Genomic DNA, 23,282 nt, shown 5'->3' with positions numbered 1-23,282 from the left:
CGTCAATCTTTTCATATCTCAATGCTGATTGGATCCAGCTTCTATCCCCTACTTTACCTCTACCGGAGCCCACACGCAAGTAAACGTCAACGAACCGAAGAAGCTGCGCCAGTCGCGTACATCTTACGTTATTTTCTTGGCGGAACGACCGTAAAGGCCTTTCATGCTACGTATTTATCGTTGGAGATTTACCTCTTGGCAGCAGGTGAGGTCAAATGCAGAGGAAAGGAGGAGCGGAAGAGCTTTGCGGACAGGTGGAGAAAATATTTTAGCTTTTAGCTGAAAGGGAACAAATGGACGAGGAAAAAACGGCGTTGGTCGAGAGCCTGATAATATGGGTGAGTTTTTTAAACGCTTAGCTTATGTGAATGTGATTTTTATTCACCTGTTTGTAGGCGCTGGGGGGTGTAAGCGAGAACACTTCAGCAGCTTAGAGTAAAATGGGGAGAATATTAAGTGGGGCTAATGGTTGGTTGTTAGCTAGTTAAATATCAACCGTTGTTCTTCGTTATTACTGAGATTAGCTTCAGTTGTTCATTTCACAGACAGAGCCTCTGTAGCAACAGTCAGTCCAACCGTCAGCTAACGTTCACGTTAAAGGTGACGAGCCTCAGGTCGGATAGATGTAATGTTACCACCTACTAGGAGGCACAAAGACAACAATATCCTCCAGTTTAGTTGATCCTCGCTGGATTTAGACTACTAATCCCGTTAACCGGGAGTTATTTGCGGATTGTGGCTCTTTTGTTAACATTATTTAACTGAATGTAGCTAACAGCACAGTTATTTATTTACTGCACCTGTTCCTGTAGGTGTGTATCAGTGTTTTTAATTGGTTGTCCTGTGTGTTACTGTAATGGACAGAGCGGTTTGTAAATTACCATGCAGCTATATCTAAGTCACATCAATTACTATCTGTTTGTTGAACAACAAGTAAGTAAGGTAAATAAAAGGTGAAAGTTATAAAAACAAACAAACATTTGTGTCCGTTTTGGGGAAAAAAGTTCCCATGAACTTCGTCAAAATGTGTTATAATTCACAAATGATTTTCAAAACATAAGCAGAAGTAAAGCTAAGATGATGCTAAACTTCAAAAGTTGCCTACAAACAATGGACTTCATTTTAATAGCTAGCTACCCAAATATTAAAGAGATGATGATCATTTTCATTATCAATTAATCTGCCAATTATTTTCACAATGAATTATTTTGTCTATAAAATGTCAGAAAATAGTGAAAAATGCCTGTTGAAATTTCTTACTGCTCATTATACTAACTTCTTAAAATGTGTAGTTTTGCCTGATCAACAAACATTGGCATTTTTGCTGAAAAAAAATGAAAAAATGATTGTTCAATAATCTAAATATTTGGGGATTAATTTTCTGCTGATCGATTAATCGAATGATTGTCTAATTGTTGCAGCTTTATTTTGCACTGAACCTATTCACTGATGTGAGTCCAGGTTTATGTTTAGTAATCACTGAGCACAGCAGGATGTTACTGGAGACAGTTAAGAGATGTTTTATTTGAGGTAAAAGATATCAGCCCAGGACAATTTACCTTACACCTTACATGGCTGCTCCTAGAATCATTTACATCTTCATTTCAGCAGAGAGGCCTTTATGGCTCAGTTAAACAAAAGTCTCAATCCAGGCTTCTGAGTTCAAGACTTCTTTATTACACGCACATAGGAAGAAGTCCATCAGTGCAAGCTTCGAAGAATAAATGTGTGACAGTTACCTATATACTATATTTGTGTGACCTTTCTGTGACTCCTGTGTGACACCAGTTTCACTCTTTGGCAGTCTCTTCCCCTTCTATAACAATCACTTCTTAGATCCGGGGTCATCATGTGTATCATGTACTTCAAAATGAGCTTTTTTCATTTTCCCTTTCATAACTGAGGGGACACTAATTTTGTTTACACTAGACAAAGCACATGATCTGGTGAGACATCTACTCAAGACAAAACAATGTGATTACAGTATAAAAAGGTCATAGATCATACAATTGGTGATTAAATGAATTAATTCAGTTACACGGGTGTTTAATAAGCATGATACATAGTCTAACAATATGCTGTATAGGTAATTTGGTTAGTAAATTTCCACTGATCTATCCATCAGTGTATCCCTGTCCTCTATCCCCTCCTCTCTCCTTTATTTATCTTTCCCTCATAGAGGATTAGTTGCAGCACATCTGCAGTGCTGTGGAGAAACCCTTCAGTGTGCTACTGCATAATTCCCTGTACTCTTCTTGGATTGCTACCCATCCTCACGATGGTGTTATTTTTTCTGCCTCTCAGCTGCAGACCTTCAACACTTCTGCACCCTGCAGAACAGTGGAGGAGCTGACCACTGGAGCGGCAATATCACAGGCACTGCATCAAATGTGAGAAAATACACACACACACACACACAGGCGCACATACTGACTGTCTGTATCCTCCTCGTTAATCATGATATCTGGCTAGTCTGCAGATAAATGCTTTATCTACAGTCAGTCTTGTTTGGCTTGAATAATTCACATCACACTAAACAGTCTGTTGCTTTAGTTGTGTCAGAGAAGCACAGTGGAAACTGTTTGTTAGACAAACTGTAGTGTGCATAAAGTAATTCTGCACATACTGTCACTCATCTGCAAATAATTGTTTATATACATAATACATTTTACAGTCTTCATTTCCACATTAACCCTCCTGTTGTCTTCAGGTCAATTTTGACCAGGGAGGTCAACAGGTGTCATTATGTACTGTCATCAAAAAAATTGAAATGGTTTCAAAACAGTATCCTGACTAAGAAATTATGAATTATTTTAACTATAGTTGAGATCAGAGGAAAATATGTTGATGGATTATGGCAGACTGGTATATGTAAAAGTTTAGTCAGGATACTGTTTTAAAACCATTTAAAAAATTTTTGATGACAACACATAATGACACCTGTTGTCCTCCCGGGTCAATTTTGACCCGGGAGGACAACAGGAGGGTTAAAACACTTACACACAAAAAGCTTCTGGATGACACATTTTTGTAGTGGCAAAACATTTTTTTCAGCTTATAAATCATCAACAGTAAACATCACAATGTGAAGAACAGAGGGAGAAATCCATTGTAGGGGAAGAATTTGCCAGTTTCTCCAAAGACAGCAGCCTTGAGAGTTAGAAATGCACCAAAGCTAGAAAGGCATGTTGTGTTTTGAGTAGTGGTGAGAATTATGTCTCTCTGTGGAAAAAATCCCCCTGAGTTGCTTTTAGTATCCCATTTTTTTAAGTAGATTCTCAGAAATGTAGGAACTAACTAGCTAAAGTAAAAATTTGGAATTTGGCCTTGAATGGGACTCTATTGCACACTATTAAATGAGAAGTTGTGTAGTATAAATGTTCCTGTGTGTGTGTGTGTGTGTGTGTGTGTGTGTGTGTGTGTGTGTGTGTGCGCGCGCGGTGCAGAGACCCAGCGTGGTTCTCCGATGGATGGCTCGGTCGTATCAAAACAGATGTTGACGACAACTGGAGACTGAAGGTAGAGAGCAGTGCCATCTCCTGCATCCATCCTCCACCTGTCCTCTCTGACCTTTTCTTCGTGTTTTGCTGAACCCCGTGTGCTAAATCCTCTGTATGCTTCATTCCTGCCAAACTTGTCCTTGACACTGACCTCCTACTGGCTCCAGGGGTGCCGCTCCTCCTGGTTTAGCCTGCGCTCTGACTCCTCTGGTGAAATGTGTACATGTATGTGTGCCCAAATCTGTCCACTATATGTAATACCTGAGAGAAATTCTGCTTTACAGTGTTTAATGAGGTGATAGGGTGATGTACAGAAAAAAAAGCATGCCATTCCCTGTGTTTCCTCTTTCTTTCTCCCCCTCAAACACTGTGCGGCTGTGACAATGTTCTCCCTGCTTCTTCCTCCCAATTATGTTTTCACTTGTGTACACTTGTGTGAAGGTCTTCATTTTCTTATTGCGTGAACATATATTGTATTGGAAGAGAATCTCTGTTGTGATTTTGTCCCTTTTTTATAAACCAAGTTTACAACTTCATAATATTGTCCTCAGATGAGCAACCTAAAGAAGATTCTTCAGATGATTGTTGACTATTATAATGAGGTAGGTAGTGGCCATGTGCACAATATCCCCCGTGTCTTTGCACAGTTGTTAGCTGATGTGTTTATCCAGTTCTTCTGGGAGTTGTCGTATGAACTGTTTTGGTAGCATAGCACCCAAGAGCCCTCTATAAGGAAAATACAGTGTGCAGTTGAGATCAAAACAAGTACCAAGCAGCTCAAGCCTTATACACAATATCACATCTACAACAGCAGGTAGTACTCCAGCCCAGAAATGTTTATACATGTTTTGCTAAGTCAACTCATGGTTGAAATATTTTGTTCAGCAATCCTCTTAGCTATAGAAACACTGAATCCATGTTAAAACACAGAAAAGCTACTTGGTGATGCATTTCTGCCTCCATTTTATGTAATGGCACAACATTTTTTCAGCTAAAAAGCTATAAATAATCAACAGTAAATATCACAGTTTGGAATCACACACTCAAAGTTAAAGAATAGTTCAGTTTCTTATTTGTGGATTCACCAGTTTGCACCAGTGTCCATTATTTTCATTATTGATTCATCTGCGGATTATTTTATTGCTTAATCATTTTGTCCACAAAATGTCAGAAAATAGTGAAAAATTACCATTTCCCAGATTCAAAGTTTGCATCTTCAAATGTCTTGTTTGTCTGACCAACAGTCCAAAACCCAAAGATATTCAGTTTACTGTCTAATGTGACAAAGAAAAGCATTAAATAGTCACATTTTTGAAGCTGAAGCCAGCAAATTGATGGTATTTTTGTTGTTGGCAGGTGTAACTTCGTTTCACTCACTGTGATTGTGTAAGTGTGAACGCTTACTTGTTAAGTGCATTATCTCTGTCTCTGTACCTATTAGGTCTTAGCACAGGAGATCACTGACTTCCCCATGCCAGATCTGGTCCAGGTGGCAGAGCATTCAGACCCTGTGGAGCTGGGGAGGCTTCTGCAGCTGATACTGGGCTGTGCTGTCAAATGTGAGCGCAAACAAGGTATGTGGCTTCCTGTATCTTACACATTTGTGTACACAAATCGGACCCAAACAGATATTCGTATATCTACAGTTAAGCATGTGCTGTGCAGTGTAGATAAAAAGGGGAATTGTTTAATGAAAATCTAGTTAGGTTAGGGTGGTCAGCTAAACAATGTTTGATTATTGCCCTGCCAAGTCACTGACAAAAGCAGAGCCCATCGGACAGCCTGGCTGGCAAATCAATAGCAGCAGTGTTAAATTTGAAAGTGGGACACATAAACTGAGAAATAACAAAGTGATGTATTCAATGTGTATGTGTTTAATTTTTTTTTCTCTCCTTTGTCAGAATACATTCAGATCATCATGACCTTGGAGGAGTCTGTGCAGCATGTCGTCATGACGGCTATCCAGGAGGTCAGTCCATCGTAATGCCAAGTTTCTACCTCAGTCAGATTAGAGATATTAAAAATATCAGGAAAGCTTTACTGAGCAGTTAAATTATAGCTTTTGAATTCTGGCCCTGTCAGCAGGGACTCCACCAGCAGTAATTGTTGAGAGAATAGATTGTACGCTCATATTTGGGTAAAATAGGTTGAGGATTTGCAGCTCGTTTAATGAGTCTATGTAATGAACCCAATGACATTTTTTCCCTCCTCAGCTCATGAGTAAAGAGACCATGGCCCCATTTGGAGCAGAGCTGTCAGGAGACTTGGAACAGCAGGTCAGTGTTATAACCACACAGAAACTTTTTATTGGTGTAATTGGTACTTTCTTCTGTGAAATCATTTAACCATGTGAATTTGGAGATTCTTTCTTAATGCCCAATTTGTGGGATATGTAAAACAAAAAAATCAACAATATATTAATTGTGATTACAACTTTAACTGCAAGGGGAAAAAAATAAAAATCCTTCAAATGTGCAAACTGTAGCATTGTAACATTAATGTAAGTATTATTTTCATTAGCAACTAATGTCTCTTTTTTGTTTAGTATTTTCTCTATAAATCTTAAAAATGTTTAAAATGAAATAGAGAAAAGCATGTAAGCCTTTTTCCTTTGAGAGGCAGTACCTAATAAATTCATTCATACAAAATAAATTCCTACATCTTAACCTTTGATGAAGAGCCTGACTACTGTGCAGAGAATCTCAAAGCTCAAATATTGACTTTACAGCACAGTGCAGCGCTCTGGACATCAGCTGTAGAACGAACGATTGATTAAGAAAAAAATGTGCAAATTCTCTTATTCCAGCTTCTCAAATGTGAATATTTTTGGTTTCTTTAGTATTCTATGATAGTAAACTGAATATATTTGTTTTGACAAAACAAGACATTTGAGGATGTCACCTTGGGCTCTGGGAAACAGAGTAAAAATGGGGACTTTGTCTGCTCTCATTAATTATTGCAGTAAAAACAGTCTGTGTGTGCTTTTTGCTGGTGTGAGTGTGAGTAATGTAAATCTCTCTGCTTTTCCTTCATGTGTCCAGCTAAAAAAAGCCCTGGAGGACCTCAGTGAACTTTTAGCAGAGAAGGAAGCATTAGCCCAACGCTGTCAAGAGCTGGATATACAGGTGAATCCAGAGCTCATACACACGCTCTGTGCAAACACACACATGTGTGCCTCTGGTACAGTATAAACAGGAGTTGTGTAATTCGCTGTAATGCTTGGTTCTATTGTCTGGAGCTGCTGTGGCAGAAAGACTGTGGGCTTACAGTCTGGGCTTTTTACTGGCTCCCACTGTGGCATCCAGCCCCATGCTCTGCCACTACTACAAGGCTTCAGCACTGTACAGACAAACAAAATCTAGCATAGGTACTGATTACACATCCAACTGGACTCTTGACAGATTGATTTGTTCTGTCCCCAGTCTTGCTCATCTCTCGTCGCTGAAAGGTAAGTCCAATATGGCTGACCGTTCAGCAAAACTAAACCCATCTAAACCAGCTGCTCAACTGTTTACTCTAACTCAGCTAACAGATGGTTCAATGGGGATTCTGTTTGCGGCACAGTGTGCAGTGTGTATTTAAATATTTAGTGGTCATTTGTATAATTCCAGTAATTCATTCAGGGAATTAATCTGTCTGTGTGACAATAACCTATTATCAAAATGCATCTTTGTCTATGTAACACTTACACTTATTTGCCAGTTGATTAAGTACACCTCGCTAAAACTAATACGTCTCTACGTACATGAAGGTTATAATGTTCAGTTGTTGTTTAAACTGTTGTAGAGGTGTTAATTTAATTTTATGGTCATTTTGGAGGTGCTGTTGAGTTGTGTTACACTGACTATAAAGTTGAATCAACATCTTCTTTTTTTTTTTTTTCCCTCAAAAATGGAACATTACAACCTTCATGAAGGACAGTCGATTGCAGGGATGTTGTATTAGACTGCATTGACTTTAGCTAGGTGTACCTAAGAAACTAGAGACTTGGGTATATATTTCATAGAATAGGAGAACGGAAAGAATGGAAGTTAAAGGTTTAATTTCTAATGTTTTTTGAAAATACAGTGTTCATAGAAGTTGTTTTTGTCTACTCTGTAGGACATTTGTATGCAGGACGTAAAATAACGACAAGTTAATCTCAGATGAATAATCCAGTGTCTGGTGTTTAAAAAGTACACATCAGGGAAATGATGGGTGAGAAGTAAAACTAACTAACCGTGTATTAACATGTTTGCTTAAAAGTGCACTCTGTCTGTGCTCTGCTTCCAGCATGGATTAACTGAAATGTTTGCTTAAACAGCTGGGAGAGGAAGAGAGTTATCTGTAGTGGAAGGGGTCTGTCTTTTGATGCTCAGATACTTTGCTGCTTTGCATGAAATAATTGACCAAGGAGAGATTTAACCTCACAATATCTTCCTGCTGACTCGATGAACATTTTTAACTGTATATTTAATTCACCTCTTTGTGAGAACGGGTCTAACCCCTTAATTTACCCGGACAGGTGGCCGTTCTTCAAGAGGAACGGAACAGCTTATTGGCCGAGAATGACGTCCTAACTGACCGAGCCAATCAGCTGGACACATTTGACGACCCAAGCACACCCTCAGGGAGAAAACACAGCCAGTTACAGCAGCAGCTAGAGGCACTACAGGAAGAGAACTTCAGGTTTGTCTCATTTGTGGATAAATGTACTGTACTATACTATAGTGATCACATTATGCTTGTTGGAAACTGAGCAAGTATTCATTCTTACATCTTTTAGGCTGGAGGCTGCAAAGGATGACTACCGGATCCACTGTGAAGAGCTGGAGAAGCAGCTGATTGAGGTTCAGCACCGTAATGATGAGCTCACCAGCCTGGCAGAAGAGTCTCGAGCGCTCAAAGATGAGCTGGACGTTCTGAGGTTTGTGTCTGTGTGGGGAAGCGCACTGCTATTGTTTGATCAGGTCTTCTCTCTTTCATCAGTGAAGCACACAAAAATGTAAAAATGATATTAAATACAAGACTGGACACAGAGTAAATGAATGTGTCCGCTAGTTTGATTCCTTGGTTCTTAAGGAGCAGCGCACAAAAATACATCTTATGTTGTCTGCTAATTAGAGATTAGCAGACACCTGGGCCAGTTAGTTTGAGAGGAAGAGCTTACAATTTCACTGATTAGCACACCCCTTAATCAGACAAGATGAGCTAATCAGTGAAATTAGCTGATTTTGTGTTTGGCTGGAACAAAAATCTGCATACACATGGCTCTCCACTGGCCTTGACAGAGAAGGCTGACTTCTTGTATGAGCACAAACAAGAAAAAGTAGGGAAATAGCATCAATACATAATGTAATATTCCAACAAAAACTCTCAATAAATACAGTATATAAATGTCCTGTTTGACATTGGCATATGCACTCTCCCTCATTTAAATAATGCTAGCTCTGTGCAACAGCAGTAATCAACCTGAGTGCTGCAATTAGGCTTCCTTTCTGCTCTTTTTCCTTCACATCGTACATGTACACTTGATGACTTAGAAGCTTGTTGATTGATATCTGTGTATTTATTTTGTATTCATCTACTATAGGAACTGCTCAGATCGTGTGGTGATGCTGGAGGCCTCAGTGGAAACGTACAAGCGTAAACTGGAGAATCTTGGTGATCTGAAGAGGCAGATGAAGCTGTTGGAGGAGAATAACATGACCTACATGCACAACACTGTTAGTTTGGAGGAAGAGCTGCGCAAGGCCAACGCTGCACGCGCACAGCTGGAGACATATAAGAGACAGGTAAATTATTTCCAACAATTGAAAAATTAAAGGGAAATCCAACCTAAAATAAAATTCATGTCACAGTATAAATTTATTTGGTTTAATATGTGAATTTGAAAGTTTCTTTAAGCTGAACAGCTGAGTTTAGTGTCATACTCTGTTTTGTCTGTTAATATGTGGTTTCACATGCTTTCTGTCAGGTCCAGGAGCTACACAGGAAGTTGTCTGAGGAATCGAGGCGAGCAGACAACCTGGCCTTTGAGATGAAGAAGTTGGAGGAGAAGCATGAAACTGTGCTGAAAGAGAAAGAGGTGTGACAGCTTTTGAAACGTTGGAAGAATCGGCAGGAGGATGTGTTGGTCACACTTTTTACTAACATTTGTACTTTTGTCTTACTCACCACCAGAGGATCATCATCGAGAGAGATTCTCTGAAGGAGATCAACGAGGAGCTGCGCTGCACTCAGGCTCAACAGCACCAGCTCTCCCAAGCAGGTATCTCATGGGATAGTCACATCTGACAATGATGCTACTTTACCACTTGCCTCTTTGATGTGCTAAAATGCACAAACTCTCTTTCCATGTAGGAATGCTTCCTTCCAGCAGCCCAAGCCATGATAACCTGGCAGCTGAATTAATACCCATTGAGTACAGGTAATAGACAGTTTCTGACAACAAATTTTCTCTATTCTCTGTCTGTGATTGCTGACTTTATGTGTCTGGTTGTTTTAGAGAAAAGTTCATCAGGCTGCAGCATGAGAACAAAATGCTGAGAGTGCAGCAGGAGGAATGTGAGAGGGAGAAGATCGCTGCTCTACAGGCCCAGCTTCAGGAAGCACATAAGACACGCAGTGAACTGGACACTGAGAACAGGTTAACAGAGTTTCTGTGTCTTTGTAAGTCAGCCAGATATAGATGGCTGCTTTGCTGTTCATCATTTTTAACTTTGTTATGTTGTGTGTCCTGATGTATTCTGTTAATTTATAAATTAATTCTTCCTGCATGTTTCCGTTTCCTCCTCTGCATGGTGATCAATCTGCAGATTGTGTCGAGAGCAGGTCAGTGAGCTGCAGCAGCAGGTCGAGGACCTCCAGAAGGCTCTGCAGAGTCAGGCGGCCAAACCTGATGATGTGAGTGTGCCGTCACGCACTGGCACGAATACAGAGAAAATGTCCCACAGAGTTAATCTTATTAGGCTGTTAGACTTTGTGCTGACATGGCATTGTGGAAATAAATCACATTAGCTTATATTTTTAGTCAAAATTTTAAACTGATTTTAGAGGTAAAAGTCCACAAATTGCATTTTATTTGTTTATTTTGCAATAAAGAATTAATTACTTTGACCAAACATAACCTTTGTATTTGTATTAAAATCTGCTTAATTTTCTTTTTTCTTTTTTTTCAGTCAAACCTGAAGCGGAAACTCGATGCACACATGTAAGTAGACATTTATTGGTCAGTGATATACATAAGTTGAGAGATATATATATATTGAATTTCAGTTTTCTCCACTAGATGGAGGTAAAGAAACAGCATTTGTCTCCTCAGGGTCCAGCTGAACGAGGCCCAGGACGAAATCATGAAGAAGAAAGAGCTGCTGGAGGACCTTCAGCCTGACAACACTCAAAACTGTAAGTATCATATCTTCAATCACTAGTCTAAGTTTGCCATCATTACACCACCTCTGCAACATCTGGAGTGGAAAATGCAAACTTGTCTGTAACACTGTACAGTGTGAGTGAAATCACGACTCATAACTTTTCATTTCTAAGCCCTGAAACTGGATGAGCTGATGGCTGCTCTGAAGAAGAAGGATGATGACATGAGGGCCATGGAAGAAAGGTACAAAATGTACCTGGAAAAAGCTCGCAATGTGAGTGATAAGAGTATCATTTCTCTTTTAATGTTTGTATTTTATTCTGGTGGTTGTTGTCGTTTTATCCGACCCGTGTTCAGAAGTGTCCATTCTTTCCTGCTTGTAGGTGATCCGAGCACTGGACCCGAAACTGAATCCAGCCACTGCTGAGATCCAGGCTCTGAGGAACCAGCTGGCAGACCGGGACAAGCAGATTCTCAACCTGGAAGTAAATCAGCATTTTGTGTTGTTCGCAGTTAAATGTTTTTAATATGAAAGTATTTCCTCAGGAGTGTTTTTTTTTTTTTTTTAAACCTAACTGATTTCATTTTGCCTCTCAGCGTCAGTGTGAACAGGCCAGGCTGAGAGAGTATGAGGAGAAGCTGATTGTCACAGCGTGGTATAACAAGGTAAGATCCAAGATGATTTCTGATTTATACCCTGTCCTTCATGACTAAACACTAAACATTGTCTTTCTCCTCAGAGTCTGAACTTTCAGAAGTTGGCCATTGAGTCACGCCTCGGCCGCACCTCCTCCATGCTGTCCCCTGGCCAGTCCTTCTTGTCCCAGCAGCGGCAAGTCTCAAACGCCCCGCGTCGGGCGCTCTCCATCAGTGTGCCTGCCACTACCTCCAAGTAGACCTTGTCACACACACAGAGCCAAACGTCTGACCTTATTCAGTTATGGGAAAACTCCACCTTCACTCCCTCCCACAAGTGAGCACTCAAGTGACCTTAAACACATCTGCTCTCAGTGCTTGGGGGAGGGGTCAAGGATGAGCTGATTGGGATCAATGAGCATTTACTTATCGAGCACAACCCAACCCTAAAGGTCACCCAGTTGAGGTTATAGAATACAATCCTGAAGTTCACTGGCTATTAGTTGACCTTGCATAGAACATTAACCCACAACCTGTTTTCACCTCACTAGCTAAAGTAGCGCGCACTCTCCCTACCACTGACATAGAGCATATTTCCCCTCTGCCCTTTATGTTTGCTTTGCCAACTGCAGACTCAACTGAATTATTGCTGTAATCAATTAGCATTTGCTCTTATATCCTGTCATGCTGTCTACTTGGTCAGGAATGAGAGAAATGTAAATGAATGCTTCACAATTTTATTCAGAATTAGAGCCCATAATATATATATATATATATATATATATATATATATATATATATATAATGTGATTTTTTTTTTATTTTTTTTATAAAGGCTAACTTGAATGCTAATGCCTACTAAATGTAACTGAAGATGATTGTTGATGTATGTAGAACTGTACCATAATACTATGCAGTCGAGGGGGCAGTAATGTGGTCATCCAGCAGACTGCTGCAGAGACAAATGTGCTCTGGTTGTCTTTCTTTCCAAAGTCATCTTTGAGAAAATGATTGCTATATTTGGTGCTGGCCACCAACTGATGTTAAGCATCAACTTAAGTCACAAAAATTTCACTAAAATGGAACAAGCCCATCATGTTAAGCTGTGAAAATCCTATGAAGTGATCAGCCTTTGAAATACTGCAAAAACAAATCCTACACAAGGAATCCAGGACTAGTGTATTTTATGTATTTTCTATACTCCTGAGTGTGATTTGACTTCTGTACTGGCAGCATGCTCTAAATGAAAACTGTCAGGCCTTTATATTCATTGAGTATATTGAATCCTATTTAGTGGTTAGTAATCAAGACTATTATCTACCAACTTGTTATTCTGTAATGTAAAACATGATTTTAACACCAGCTTTTGATCCAAATGTCAGATCCAGGTTAAGCATTCATATTGTACCTGCAAATTGTAACTTCAGAGTTTTAACTACTGTGGTGGATATGGTATTTAGTCATGTTTTCAGGCTTTTTAGTGGCGGTGGAAGTTCAAAGTGAAGAGCCATGTAAAGAAGCAGGTGTTTTGTTTTGTTTTGTTTTTTATATTGTGGGTTATTGGCTCTCCAACTTAATGGAGTCTTAAGTTAAACTGCACTAGCTTCAGAACATGAAATGGCTGTTGATTGCCTTGTCACTCTGTATGTCTGCAATAACACTAGAGAGGCATTCTGTTATGATGGTTTTGCCATTTGTGATCTGTAGATGTACTGTATGTCAAAGCGCTTTTATTTTCCTTTGCAGTGAATGATTCTTGTAGATTGCTGATTTAAAAGCTGTCATTTATATATAAAAAAGAAGTATGATCAAGTAGCACAGCACAGAAACTACAAGTGTAGTAAATGTTTGTGTATAAATGAAGAACAGTGAGGAAGGCATCATGGATTTTCAGGAATTTAAGGAGTTAAATTTTAAAGCCTTTGGTTTTCTTGTGAATAAATAAATAAATTCTTATTTTCTAAGAGTGTGTTTTACATTCAGTAGCATCCACCTCGGTCCAAAAATGAAAAACGCAGGAGGGCTGCATTCTTGAAAAATCAGAGCTAAAATTTGTTTATTTCATCATCGACAGGTGGATGTTTAAGCACCTACTGCTCTCAGCACCATTCAGAAATCAGATGATACACAGGTGTTCATGTACAGATGAGTCCATGTCATGAGAGCATCCTCATGGAATAATTAAGAAGCAATTTACCGTACAAATCAACCACATCAGAACAGATGAAACCATATAAATGTTCCCCCACAAGAGAGAAAAGGAGGAAAAATTATTTTACAAAAGTGTTTTTTTTTTCAAGTATATTTGTACAGTTGAACTTGGAAAAGATGAAGAGTTTTGCTGCTGCTTTCTGGACAAAATAATGTAAGCTTTAGAAAAAGTCACATGCTGTATTATGTGATCACTGCATGTGTAACAGACGGCATGCTTTAGTTCCCCTTCATTAGCTATCATAGGAAACATCCTATGTCCCCATTGTCAGCTCCAGTCATCCAGTCAGGAGCTGTAGACAGGACACATTGTTGAATGCTCTCTCTACAGGAGTAGTAAAGACCATGAATGGTACTGGCCACAGTTGCAGCAGATGTTGTCTATAACATTTTGTGGCCTCACTGTATCATATAGTCTACAGGAAACAGACTGCGATGTTCAACGGGCCTTGGCATAGATCTTAAAAGGTTGTGGTGTGCGTGTGGCTCCAATGATCCCTTCTGTACTCAGCTCAACTCCATCCAGAGTGGAAAAATAAAACTTCTGCAACAAACTGACGAGAAACAAGAACAGCTCTGTTCGAGCCAGGCCTTCGCCCAGACATGCACGCTTTCCTGTGAAAAACAAAGCATGAGTCTCACTATCTACTTACATGTACACATTTTCTCCAGCCTATATCACTTGACTCCTCGTGGTTCAATTTTCTAAAAATGTTTCATTACCTAATCAGTTAAGTATTAGTTAATTATGAAAGTTACCTGCAGAGAAAGGTAAAAATGCATCCCTCCTCACAAACTTGCCCTCAGCATCTAGGAAGTGTCCGGGGTTAAAGGTGTCTGGAGTCTCCCATTCATTTTTGTCAAACAGCACTGAGGTCAAGTTTGTCATCACAGATGTTCCCTGCATACAAGATGAGTAAAAAAAAATCAACTGGTTTATATCTACAGCACAAGGTTTGTAAGCATAAATATAATCGAACATGGAAAGTTTACACTTTTCATAAGCTTAAAAGAAAATTTCATACTTTATATACAAACAGATAAGATAGGAAAATTGTTTTCAGTACAGGCGCACCTTGTTGACAGTTTTCTAGAGGTCAGGGGTCATATCAGCAAGGTGTTAACAAAAAACACAGCTCAATCAGGGGTGTCTACTGAAAGGTGTTTTAGCTTATGCGGGTGTGTACAGTAGCATTCAATCAATTATCACTCAATTGTCTTGTCAAATGTTCCTGTGTCATCTATTTCAGCAGAATTTTAAATATTAGTATAATCTTCTTCACAAACATGAAGTCCCAGCGTAAAAGACAGAAATTCCATAAGGCTGTGAGGAGCTACATGTATATGATTTCAGTATTCTTTAATTCAGTGATTATTAGTAATAAAAAGTACACTAAAAGTATTTTTAGCATTATGTGCCTTTTTAGCTTTTCAAGTATAAAGATCCAGGTGAAATTAAGAGAGATCATGTTAATTGCAGCAACATTAACTGACTTTCCCCACATTATCATATTTCAAACATCACAAACTGCACACAAAATGACATGTTGGTTTTCTGATAAACACATAATGGGCCAGTTTTGTGTAGTTCTTCAATGAGAAGATGATGCACCTTGGGAATAAAGTAACCGCCCAGTGTCATATCCCTGGCGGCCATTCTGAGTCCGTTGAGAGGAACGATGTTTCCCATCCTCTGGATCTCATGGATGACAGCGTCGGTGTAGGGCAGGTTGGGTTTATCTGCCATAGTTGGCTGCCGGGTCTGTCCGATCACTCTGTCTATCTCTGCCAGGACTTTGTCTAGGAGGTGAAATAAAAGATTTTTAATTGATCAGGTATAGTGACTTCTCTCACATTATACATGAGTCTTTTTGGCTGATGTGGATGTTCTCATAATAATAATCTATAAAATAGATTAATGTTGGAGTGATATCTCTGGCTATCTCTCAAATAACTGGCATCCTTGTGGAAAAAACAGCCACTAGCTCCTCTGAATTACAGTAGCAAACTTTTTTTCTGTGTTACTTAAGAGACTTCAAGTCTAATTAAAGAACAGACACAGTTCCCTGTGCCACCCTCATATATAATAAATAGCAGTTTTCATCTGTAATACAAAAGAGTAGCTCTATATCAGCAGGAGCTGGAAGTATAACATCTTTGATCGTCATTGTGTTCTTCATGCTGTTTATTTATCTGCTCTTTTTGCTGCTGCTGCTGTTGTTGAAGTTTTATCTGAGCAACCACCCTGGATATGAGGGTTCTTGATGAGGTAGATGAGGCCCCACTGCAGGGTCTTTGAAGTGGTTTCACTGCCAGCAAGGAACAGATCCAGACAACACAGAACCAGGTTTCTTTCATCAAAGCCCAGTTCACTGTTTCTGTTGCGCTGTCAGGCAGAATGGAGGGACAAACATACGGTCAGCTTGGAAAAGACATAGTTTGTGTTTCTCATTTCAACAGTTGTGAGCACCTACTTTCTCTTCTATGAGGAAGGTGTCGATGTAATCTCGTGGGTTGCTGGGGTCCAGATCCAACTTGTGCCTCTCTATCTCAGACCTGATGGATGCCTCCAAAGATTTGGAGTTGCTGAAGATGTCATTGTGAGGCCCAGGCAGATGTTTCATCAGTGCTGGGAAAGCATTGTAGAGCTGTTTGGAGAGAAAATAAGGGACTTATTCAGTGGTGCTATTTTAAATCCTTTGACAAGTAAAAAGATATCAAAGTGGCTTTCAACTTTTTCTGTTGAAATAAGTTTTAAATTCATGCTGTACGAGTGAAATCAGTAACTGCAGATATGCACAAATCTGCATTCTTTGAGCTGCATGAAATAAATAATTTTGTCCACAGTAAATTTAAAAAGAGCAGCCACAGTGTAATATACTGTAGACTACATGTTTAACATGATATATTTCTTCTCAATTACACTTTCCTATTGACATGTATTAAGAACTTGCTTGTTAACATGTTGGTTTTGATCCATGTTATGAATGGATGTCGCCATGTGAGGTTGTTCAGTGTGTCTGAGCTGCTTTTGCATCTTACTAGAGCCCATATGGAGCCTTCCAGATAGGCCATCTCTGTCAGATTCTTCAGCATGCTCTGGAAGTTCTTGTCACTGTAGTCAAACCGTCTCCCAAACATTATCTGGCAGATGATGTTGGCCACTGCATTGTTTAAGAGGGGCACGGGGTCAAATGGCTCACCTGAACAAAAGAAAAGTCTCATGTCACGCTGCACTACATATACTGTGTTTTGATTTATTGAGTTATATTTTGCTCTCTTTTCTGTTGCATTGTGTTTGCCAACCTTTCTCCTTCTCCATGGCCTCCTGCAGATGGCGACTCTCTTCACAGATGCTCTGCTCAATGGTGCTCTTGGCCAAACCAAAGGTACGTAATGTGGCCATGGCAAAACGCCGCTGTGTCCTCCACATTTTCCCATTACTGAAGAAAAGACCCGCTGAGCAACAAAGAAACCAAATAATTTTGGTCAGACGGTGGCCAAGTACCAGGCTGATGCATAAATTCTGTAATACTGCATAAAGACAGGTGACCAACTAAAAGAAAAACTGGTACAGGTCTGAATGCTTGACCCCTACAGTGAGGGGATCCGGTGGCAATGTTATGCTGTGGGGGGCATTTTGCTGGCTTGGTTTGGGTTCACTTGTCACGTTAGAGGGAAGGGTCAGTGCGGCACATAATTTTCATATTCATCAAACCATTCAGTGACCCCTTGTGCCCTCTGGATAGGGCCATTGTCATCCTGGAAGAGACCACTCCCATCGAGATAGAAATGTTTCATCATAGGATGAAGGTGATCACTCAGAATAACTTTGTATTGATTTGCAGTGACCCTTCCCTCTAAGGGGACAAGTGGACCCAAACCATGCCAGCAAAATGCCCCCCAAAGCCTAACAGAGCCACCTGATCCCCTCACTATAGGGGTCAAGCATTCAGGCCTGTACCAGTTTTTCCTTTGATTTGTCAGCCGTCTGTGTGTGTGCTATAGATTTGTGTGAATCACCTGAGTTTCCTGAATAAATTCTGGTCACCATTGGGATGTAAGGCCGGTCCACAAAGTTGTCAGCTTGTGTCACTATAGCTTCCTTCACCATCTTCCACCCAGTTATGAACACTGTTTTGTCTCTTCCCAGACGCATGCAGAACACATTCCCATAAACATCAGCTAGCTGTGGATGCAGGAGCAGAGAATAAGCGGCCTGTTGTCTGGCATGTGACCCTGATAAGATGCATTTTTCAGGACAATATTTTCTGTGACACTGTGACTTTCTGTCAACAGGTTTTTAGCATTGTTTCTTACCATAGTCTCATAGACCTTTTAAACCCATATGAAGGCAGTAACTGTATACTGAAGTAGAAAAGTTATTACTAATTAGCAATTTTATCCTTTTGAACATACTGAAATTGTTCAGTATCAGATAGAAAAAAACACTAATGCCTAACATGCAAATGTCTTGATGCTGCCATCTTACCTTGGTTAGATAAATGTGAGGCTGTTTAGGATCAATGCTGAAGACATTTCCTAAGAGAGGGAGAGTCGGTGGCCCCGGAGGAAAGTTGGGTGGATCCTTTTTGTTCAGAAAATACGCTATGAGGAGAATGGCAAAAATAAAAAGCAGCACTCCCCTGATGTCAAGCCGCAGCAACAAACCACATATCCACATTGTGAAGCAGAGGAGAAGACTGATGAGGATCAGTGTTTGGCCCCTCATTTCCCTCATCATCTATTCCTAGTTAGCGATGGGCTGGTGCTCTGCTGACTCACCGCTTAAGTCGACATAATGATCTATGTGTTTGTGACAGGAAGTTGGGATATCTCTTCACTAAACAAATGAGAAATGTAGGCTAAGAATTGACTGAAAATGTACCTGAACACAGAAATGAAACAGAGAGCAGTAAACAAACAACAGAAAGTGCTTTGTATTGTAAGGCTAAATTATCAATGAATGATGTAGTTAACTTCCAACCAATCACTGCCATGCACATTTCTGTCCACCTCTATTATTCCTCACTTTTATGCATGGAGTAGATCACAAAAAGTTATGCAAAGTATTACAAAAAAAAAGGTGATAATCCTGAAACTGTGGACATTTCTGTCATTTATGATATGGATATAATGTTTTTGTTTTCTGGTACTTGTGTTCAGGAGGCAGGTGTTTCACGCGTTGTTAAGTTATAAAAGGAGATGGAACTTTACAAGCCATAAGCAGCACAATGCTACTCAGTAGACTTATGCCTTAACATTCAATATTTTACTATGACTACTAACAAACTTTACGGATCATAGTATATTTGAGCCTTTTTTATGTATTCTTAAGGCTGGTATTTATATAATTTTAAAGTGATTACAATTTTCTCCAGATTTTCCTGATGGCATGAGTTTGCTTGTGGAAAATGTGACAATTTTGATGAAAATTGTTGTAGTCTGTGTGCTGGGGTCAGATTAGAGTCAGTGTAGTATTACTTGATTATTCATGATACTACCACCAGATGGTGCCAAAGTAAGACATTTTAAATCCTCTCCCACAAAACTGCTTACAATGTCAGTGATGGAGGACAAAATTGACAGTCCTTGTTTTGAACCAAAATCTATTTAAAAGTTTATCTGAAGATAATATGAAGTTTCAGCCATCTAGAATTTGTCAAATAAAGTGGATATCTTCCACAGTTTTCCTCGTTGTGTCTCAACAGACAGTGTTTTCCTGTTCAGCTGCGGTGGAAGAATCATAACAAAAAGAGGGAATCTGGCACTAAAAAGACTAGACTTTTTGTCCTCCATCACTTACATTGAAAATGAATTATGATTATGATTGAGGAATTGATTACAGCAAGAAAAATATATCAGTGCTCATTTGGGCACCGGATTGTTGTTTTAGGACAGACTGGAAACATTGTGAACCTGTCCCTCAACCCTCTCTTGTGTGGCCAACAAGGAGAACTATTTCCCTATTATTTTACCTTCTCTAATACGAGTTATGTCCTGGATGAATAATTTCATGTTAGAGTTGTGCACAAAAATAACTTATAATTCCCCCATAAAATCATAAAACTATTTGAGTGCACAAATTCCTACACTGTTGTTTTAGGACAGACTGGAAAAATTGTGAACCTGTCCCTCAACTCCCATGTTGTAGCCATGAATATATATTGCGTTGTGTTTTTACCAATGACTTAAACCAGGGTTGTGACACATATCATCAAATCATTTATTATTCATTTACAAATATATTCAAATGATTTGTCAATGATTGGTTTCATATTAACTAATGGCTTATAAATGACCCTAAAAGGCATCATTACTATAAAGAATAGTATAAGAAAATGTATACATCTTGCCATTAACAACTACACGGACAAAGTGTGGAATCACCACAATAATCTTTTTATGTATAATAACTGTATCACACAGAATTTAATGTACAGAGCAAAAAATGACCAGGTCCTCATGACATGAGAAAATCATACAACAGACAAAGGTTGAGACAAAGCTTACTCTCCTAAAATGTTTTGGTTAGTATGATTGCAGTCCATGTCACATAATGCTGGTTAGATAAAAATGAGATGTTGCATAATTCAGCGAGCCTTAGCATAAACCTTGAAGGGGCGCGGTACACGTGTGGTTCCAGTAACTCCTTCTGTACTTAACACGACTCCATCAGGAACAGAGAAAGAGAACTTCTGAAATAAACCCACCAAAAACAGGAACAGCTCCATCTTGGCCAGCCCTTCTCCGAGACACACACGTTTCCCTGAGGAGTTCACAAACACACACACGTGGGTTTAAAAGCTCAAGATAAAAACTGATGTTCTGGGTCAGATCATGTGTAACATTGAGTTGAGTGTGGTTTACCTGCAGAGAAAGGCAGGAATGCTTCTCTCTTTATAAACTTTCCATTAGCGTCTAGAAAGTGTCCTGGGTTGAAAGTGTCTGGAGTCTCCCATTCTGTCTTGTCGAACAGCACAGAGGTCAGCATGGGCAACAATGAGGTACCCTATGAACAAAGATCCACAGGGTAACACCAAGCAATGCTCACATTTTTCATTCCCATATGTTTCCAAGAAATAAGCCTGTTAAAACTTTTTGAACAACTGTATGGATGCACCTTGGGTATGAAGTAACCGCCAAGTGTCGTGTCTTTGGCGGCCATTCTGAATCCGTTGAGAGGAACAATGTTTCCCATCCTCTGGATCTCATGGATGACAGCGTCAGTGTAGGGCAGGTTGGGTCTGTCCGCCATAGTGGGCAGGCGGGTTTCTCCAATCACTCTATCTATTTCTGCCTGGACTTTCTCTAGAAATACAAGAAATTTAAGTATTTATGCTTGGAACAATTTGGTGAGAAAAAGTGAGTATAGTCACCTACCCTGGATGTCAGGGTTTTTGATGAGGTAAACCAAAGCCCATTGCAAAGTGGTGGAGGTTGTCTCTGTTCCAGCCAGGAACAGATCCACAGAACACATAGTCAGATTGATCTCATTGAAGCCCAGATCAGACTCTTTGTGCTGTTCAAGAATGCAGAGAAGACACAGTAATGAATGACTGTACAGCTGTGCGGTGCAGCACTCTATGTGCAACGCATGTTGTTCACATACATTCTCCATTTCGATGAGGAAACTGTCAATGTAGTCCCGGGGATTGCTGTGGTCCAGGTCCTGCTTATGCCTCTGTACCTCCTGACTGATGAAGTCAAGGATGTCATTGAAGTGGCTGAACATTTTGTTGTGAGGGCCAGGCAAGTGCTTCATCACACCAGGCAAGGCCTCATAGAGCTACTCGAAAGAAAACAGTAGATAAGAGACAATTTCATTCACCTTTTGTGACAAAGTCAACCACACACACACACAGGCCTCCCAGTTGTTACTTCCACAATCCCACCAGAGTGCCATCTCTCTGTCAATGACTGAACTAAGTGGATGTTATTGACTTACTAGACCCCATATTGAGCCCTCCAGCATGATAACTTCAGACAAATACTTCAGCATGATCTGGAAGTTGTGGTCGCTGTAGTCAAACCGTTTCCCCATCACCATCTGGCAAATGATGTTGGATACAGCGTTGTTGAAGAGACCTGCTGGGTTGAAAGGTTCACCTGGAGAAGAAGAATGCACTGTTCAGGGGATACTGTTTTATTGCTACTGATTATGAGCTTATGCTTTGGTGATTGTACACCACCTTTCTCCTTCTCTATCTCCTCTTGCAGGTACCGGATCTCCTCGCAGATGCTCTGCTCCATGATACTTTTGCCCAGGCCAAAGTTTCGTAAGGTAGACAAGGCGAATCGCCGCTGTCTCTTCCATGAGTCACCATTGCTCATGAACAGACCACCTATGCACAAGCATGCAGAGGAAATAAGAGTTAATGGCTTATGGGGAACTCATTACTGCATTCACAGCACGAGGCAGGGAAAGGGAGATTTTCACACCTGAGGTTCCTAAGTAAAACCTGTCATTGATTGGGCTGTATGGTCGATCCACAAAGTTCTCGGCCTGTGTCACCACGGCTTCCTTTACCATCTTGCACCCAGACACAACCACCAACTTGTCATTGCCGAAGTTGATGCTGAACACATTCCCATAGACATCAGCCAGCTGAGGACAATAATAATAAAATCAGAGGTGAACCACAGAGCACTTCTGCATCACACTTTATGAGTTGTTCAAAAACAAAACAAAACAAAACCTACCAATGTCTCTGTGGAACATTTAAGTGGAAGTGTGCTTTGAAGTTTAATTCGTTATTTGACCACCAGGTGTCAGTATCTGCCATTAGTTTATATATTAAAATGAATATTTTAAGCACAAATGCACATTTCCTAGTGTGTGAACAATTTAAAATTGCATTCTCCAGGTGAATAAATAAAAAGTTATACATTTTGTTATTGTCCATGTAATTCCATTATCCTGATAGCAATTGTGCAATAGTGTTTGTGAATTATCTTGTGTGACCTTTGTTGAGACATTCTGATACATTTAAAATCAAACTTAAATTTGATTTGATTTGAATTGAATGTAAGGAGAAGACTTCCTTTTATTAAACATTTACCTTGGTAAAATAAATGTGTAGATCTTTGTCCAAATTGAAGAAATTCCCCACCAATGGGAGACCCCATGGTCCTGGGGGATAATTTGGAGGATTCCTGTTTCTGAGGTAGTGTGCTATCAGTAAGAAGAGAAAAAAAAACAGCAATATTCCTTTGAGGTCAAATCCCAGTAAAAAGTTGTAAAGCCACATGGTGAACGAGTCAAACCAGCAGCAGCAACAGGAAGAGGAAAGTCAGAGTGGAAAGGTTTGTGCCTCAGGATTTTCTTCATCTGCACACCGGTGCTTTTATAATGCCTCTTCACATTGGAGTTAATCCTTTTGTGGGTTGTACCGCTAACATTACTCAACAGAAAGAAAAAAGGAAGAAAAAAATCTGTGATGCAAAGTCAGTACAAAGGTGCTTATGACAATGTACTTACATAACCAGTCACAGACCACACCTACTTTCCCCTGACAAACAAGACCTCTGTCATGGCAACATGACACTTAAGGTAATGGGAATCACGCATGAGCAACAAC

At 39.8% G+C, this 23,282-nt stretch overlaps 3 protein-coding genes across 3 annotated transcripts; 1 reads left to right on the top strand and 2 right to left on the bottom strand.

Annotated features, from left to right (window-relative positions):
• Positions 1–83: 83 nt before the first annotated feature.
• On the top strand, positions 84–13,454 carry hook1 (hook microtubule-tethering protein 1). The gene is made up of 22 exons (XM_067597420.1): positions 84–338; positions 2,305–2,390; positions 3,447–3,519; positions 4,052–4,102; positions 4,942–5,074; positions 5,402–5,469; positions 5,714–5,776; positions 6,542–6,625; positions 8,005–8,168; positions 8,266–8,406; positions 9,073–9,274; positions 9,457–9,567; positions 9,663–9,750; positions 9,843–9,909; positions 9,988–10,128; positions 10,298–10,385; positions 10,661–10,692; positions 10,804–10,886; positions 11,028–11,128; positions 11,238–11,339; positions 11,452–11,520; positions 11,595–13,454. The coding sequence occupies exons 1-22, from the start codon at positions 294–296 to the stop codon at positions 11,748–11,750; spliced, it is 2,148 nt and encodes a 715-aa protein (XP_067453521.1). The 5' UTR covers positions 84–293; the 3' UTR covers positions 11,751–13,454.
• Positions 13,455–13,891: 437 nt separating this feature from the next.
• On the bottom strand, positions 13,892–18,385 carry LOC137188052 (cytochrome P450 2J2-like). Its single transcript, XM_067597421.1, has 9 exons — positions 18,194–18,385; positions 17,725–17,890; positions 17,008–17,160; positions 16,744–16,904; positions 16,176–16,349; positions 15,946–16,087; positions 15,314–15,501; positions 14,461–14,602; positions 13,892–14,316 (listed from the first exon to the last, which is right to left on the bottom strand). The coding sequence occupies exons 1-9, from the start codon at positions 18,383–18,385 to the stop codon at positions 14,141–14,143; spliced, it is 1,494 nt and encodes a 497-aa protein (XP_067453522.1). The 3' UTR covers positions 13,892–14,140.
• Positions 18,386–20,084: 1,699 nt separating this feature from the next.
• On the bottom strand, positions 20,085–23,131 carry LOC137188050 (cytochrome P450 2J4-like). Its single transcript, XM_067597419.1, has 9 exons — positions 22,764–23,131; positions 22,144–22,309; positions 21,894–22,046; positions 21,650–21,810; positions 21,314–21,490; positions 21,085–21,223; positions 20,825–21,012; positions 20,572–20,713; positions 20,085–20,470 (listed from the first exon to the last, which is right to left on the bottom strand). The coding sequence occupies exons 1-9, from the start codon at positions 22,950–22,952 to the stop codon at positions 20,295–20,297; spliced, it is 1,491 nt and encodes a 496-aa protein (XP_067453520.1). The 5' UTR covers positions 22,953–23,131; the 3' UTR covers positions 20,085–20,294.
• Between the last annotated feature and the right edge of the window lie 151 nt (positions 23,132–23,282).

Source organism: Thunnus thynnus, chromosome 8 (genome assembly GCF_963924715.1).
Source record: "Thunnus thynnus chromosome 8, fThuThy2.1, whole genome shotgun sequence".
Classification (NCBI taxonomy): Eukaryota; Metazoa; Chordata; class Actinopteri; order Scombriformes; family Scombridae; genus Thunnus; species Thunnus thynnus.
This window is presented reverse-complemented; position numbering and strand designations above follow the sequence as displayed.

What these genes read in the sequence shown, in the direction of transcription:
- hook1 (XM_067597420.1), top strand. Translation starts at nt 294, where the DNA reads ATGGACGAGGAAAAAACGGCGTTGGTCGAGAGCCTGATAATATGG. An exon ending in CAGGAGACTTGGAACAGCAG is followed by an intron (nt 5,777 to 6,541) that starts GTCAGTGTTATA and finishes TCATGTGTCCAG; the next exon opens with CTAAAAAAAGCCCTGGAGGA. An exon ending in TCACAGCGTGGTATAACAAG is followed by an intron (nt 11,521 to 11,594) that starts GTAAGATCCAAG and finishes CTTTCTCCTCAG; the next exon opens with AGTCTGAACTTTCAGAAGTT.
- LOC137188052 (XM_067597421.1), bottom strand. Translation starts at nt 18,385, where the DNA reads ATGTGGATATGTGGTTTGTTGCTGCGGCTTGACATCAGGGGAGTGCTG. An exon ending in AATTTATTCAGGAAACTCAG is followed by an intron (nt 17,161 to 17,724) that starts GTGATTCACACA and finishes TTTGTTGCTCAG; the next exon opens with CGGGTCTTTTCTTCAGTAAT. An exon ending in CCTTCCTCATAGAAGAGAAA is followed by an intron (nt 16,088 to 16,175) that starts GTAGGTGCTCAC and finishes TCTGCCTGACAG; the next exon opens with CGCAACAGAAACAGTGAACT.
- LOC137188050 (XM_067597419.1), bottom strand. Translation starts at nt 22,952, where the DNA reads ATGTGGCTTTACAACTTTTTACTGGGATTTGACCTCAAAGGAATATTG. An exon ending in GGAGATAGAGAAGGAGAAAG is followed by an intron (nt 21,811 to 21,893) that starts GTGGTGTACAAT and finishes CTTCTTCTCCAG; the next exon opens with GTGAACCTTTCAACCCAGCA. An exon ending in GCGGTTACTTCATACCCAAG is followed by an intron (nt 20,714 to 20,824) that starts GTGCATCCATAC and finishes CTTTGTTCATAG; the next exon opens with GGTACCTCATTGTTGCCCAT.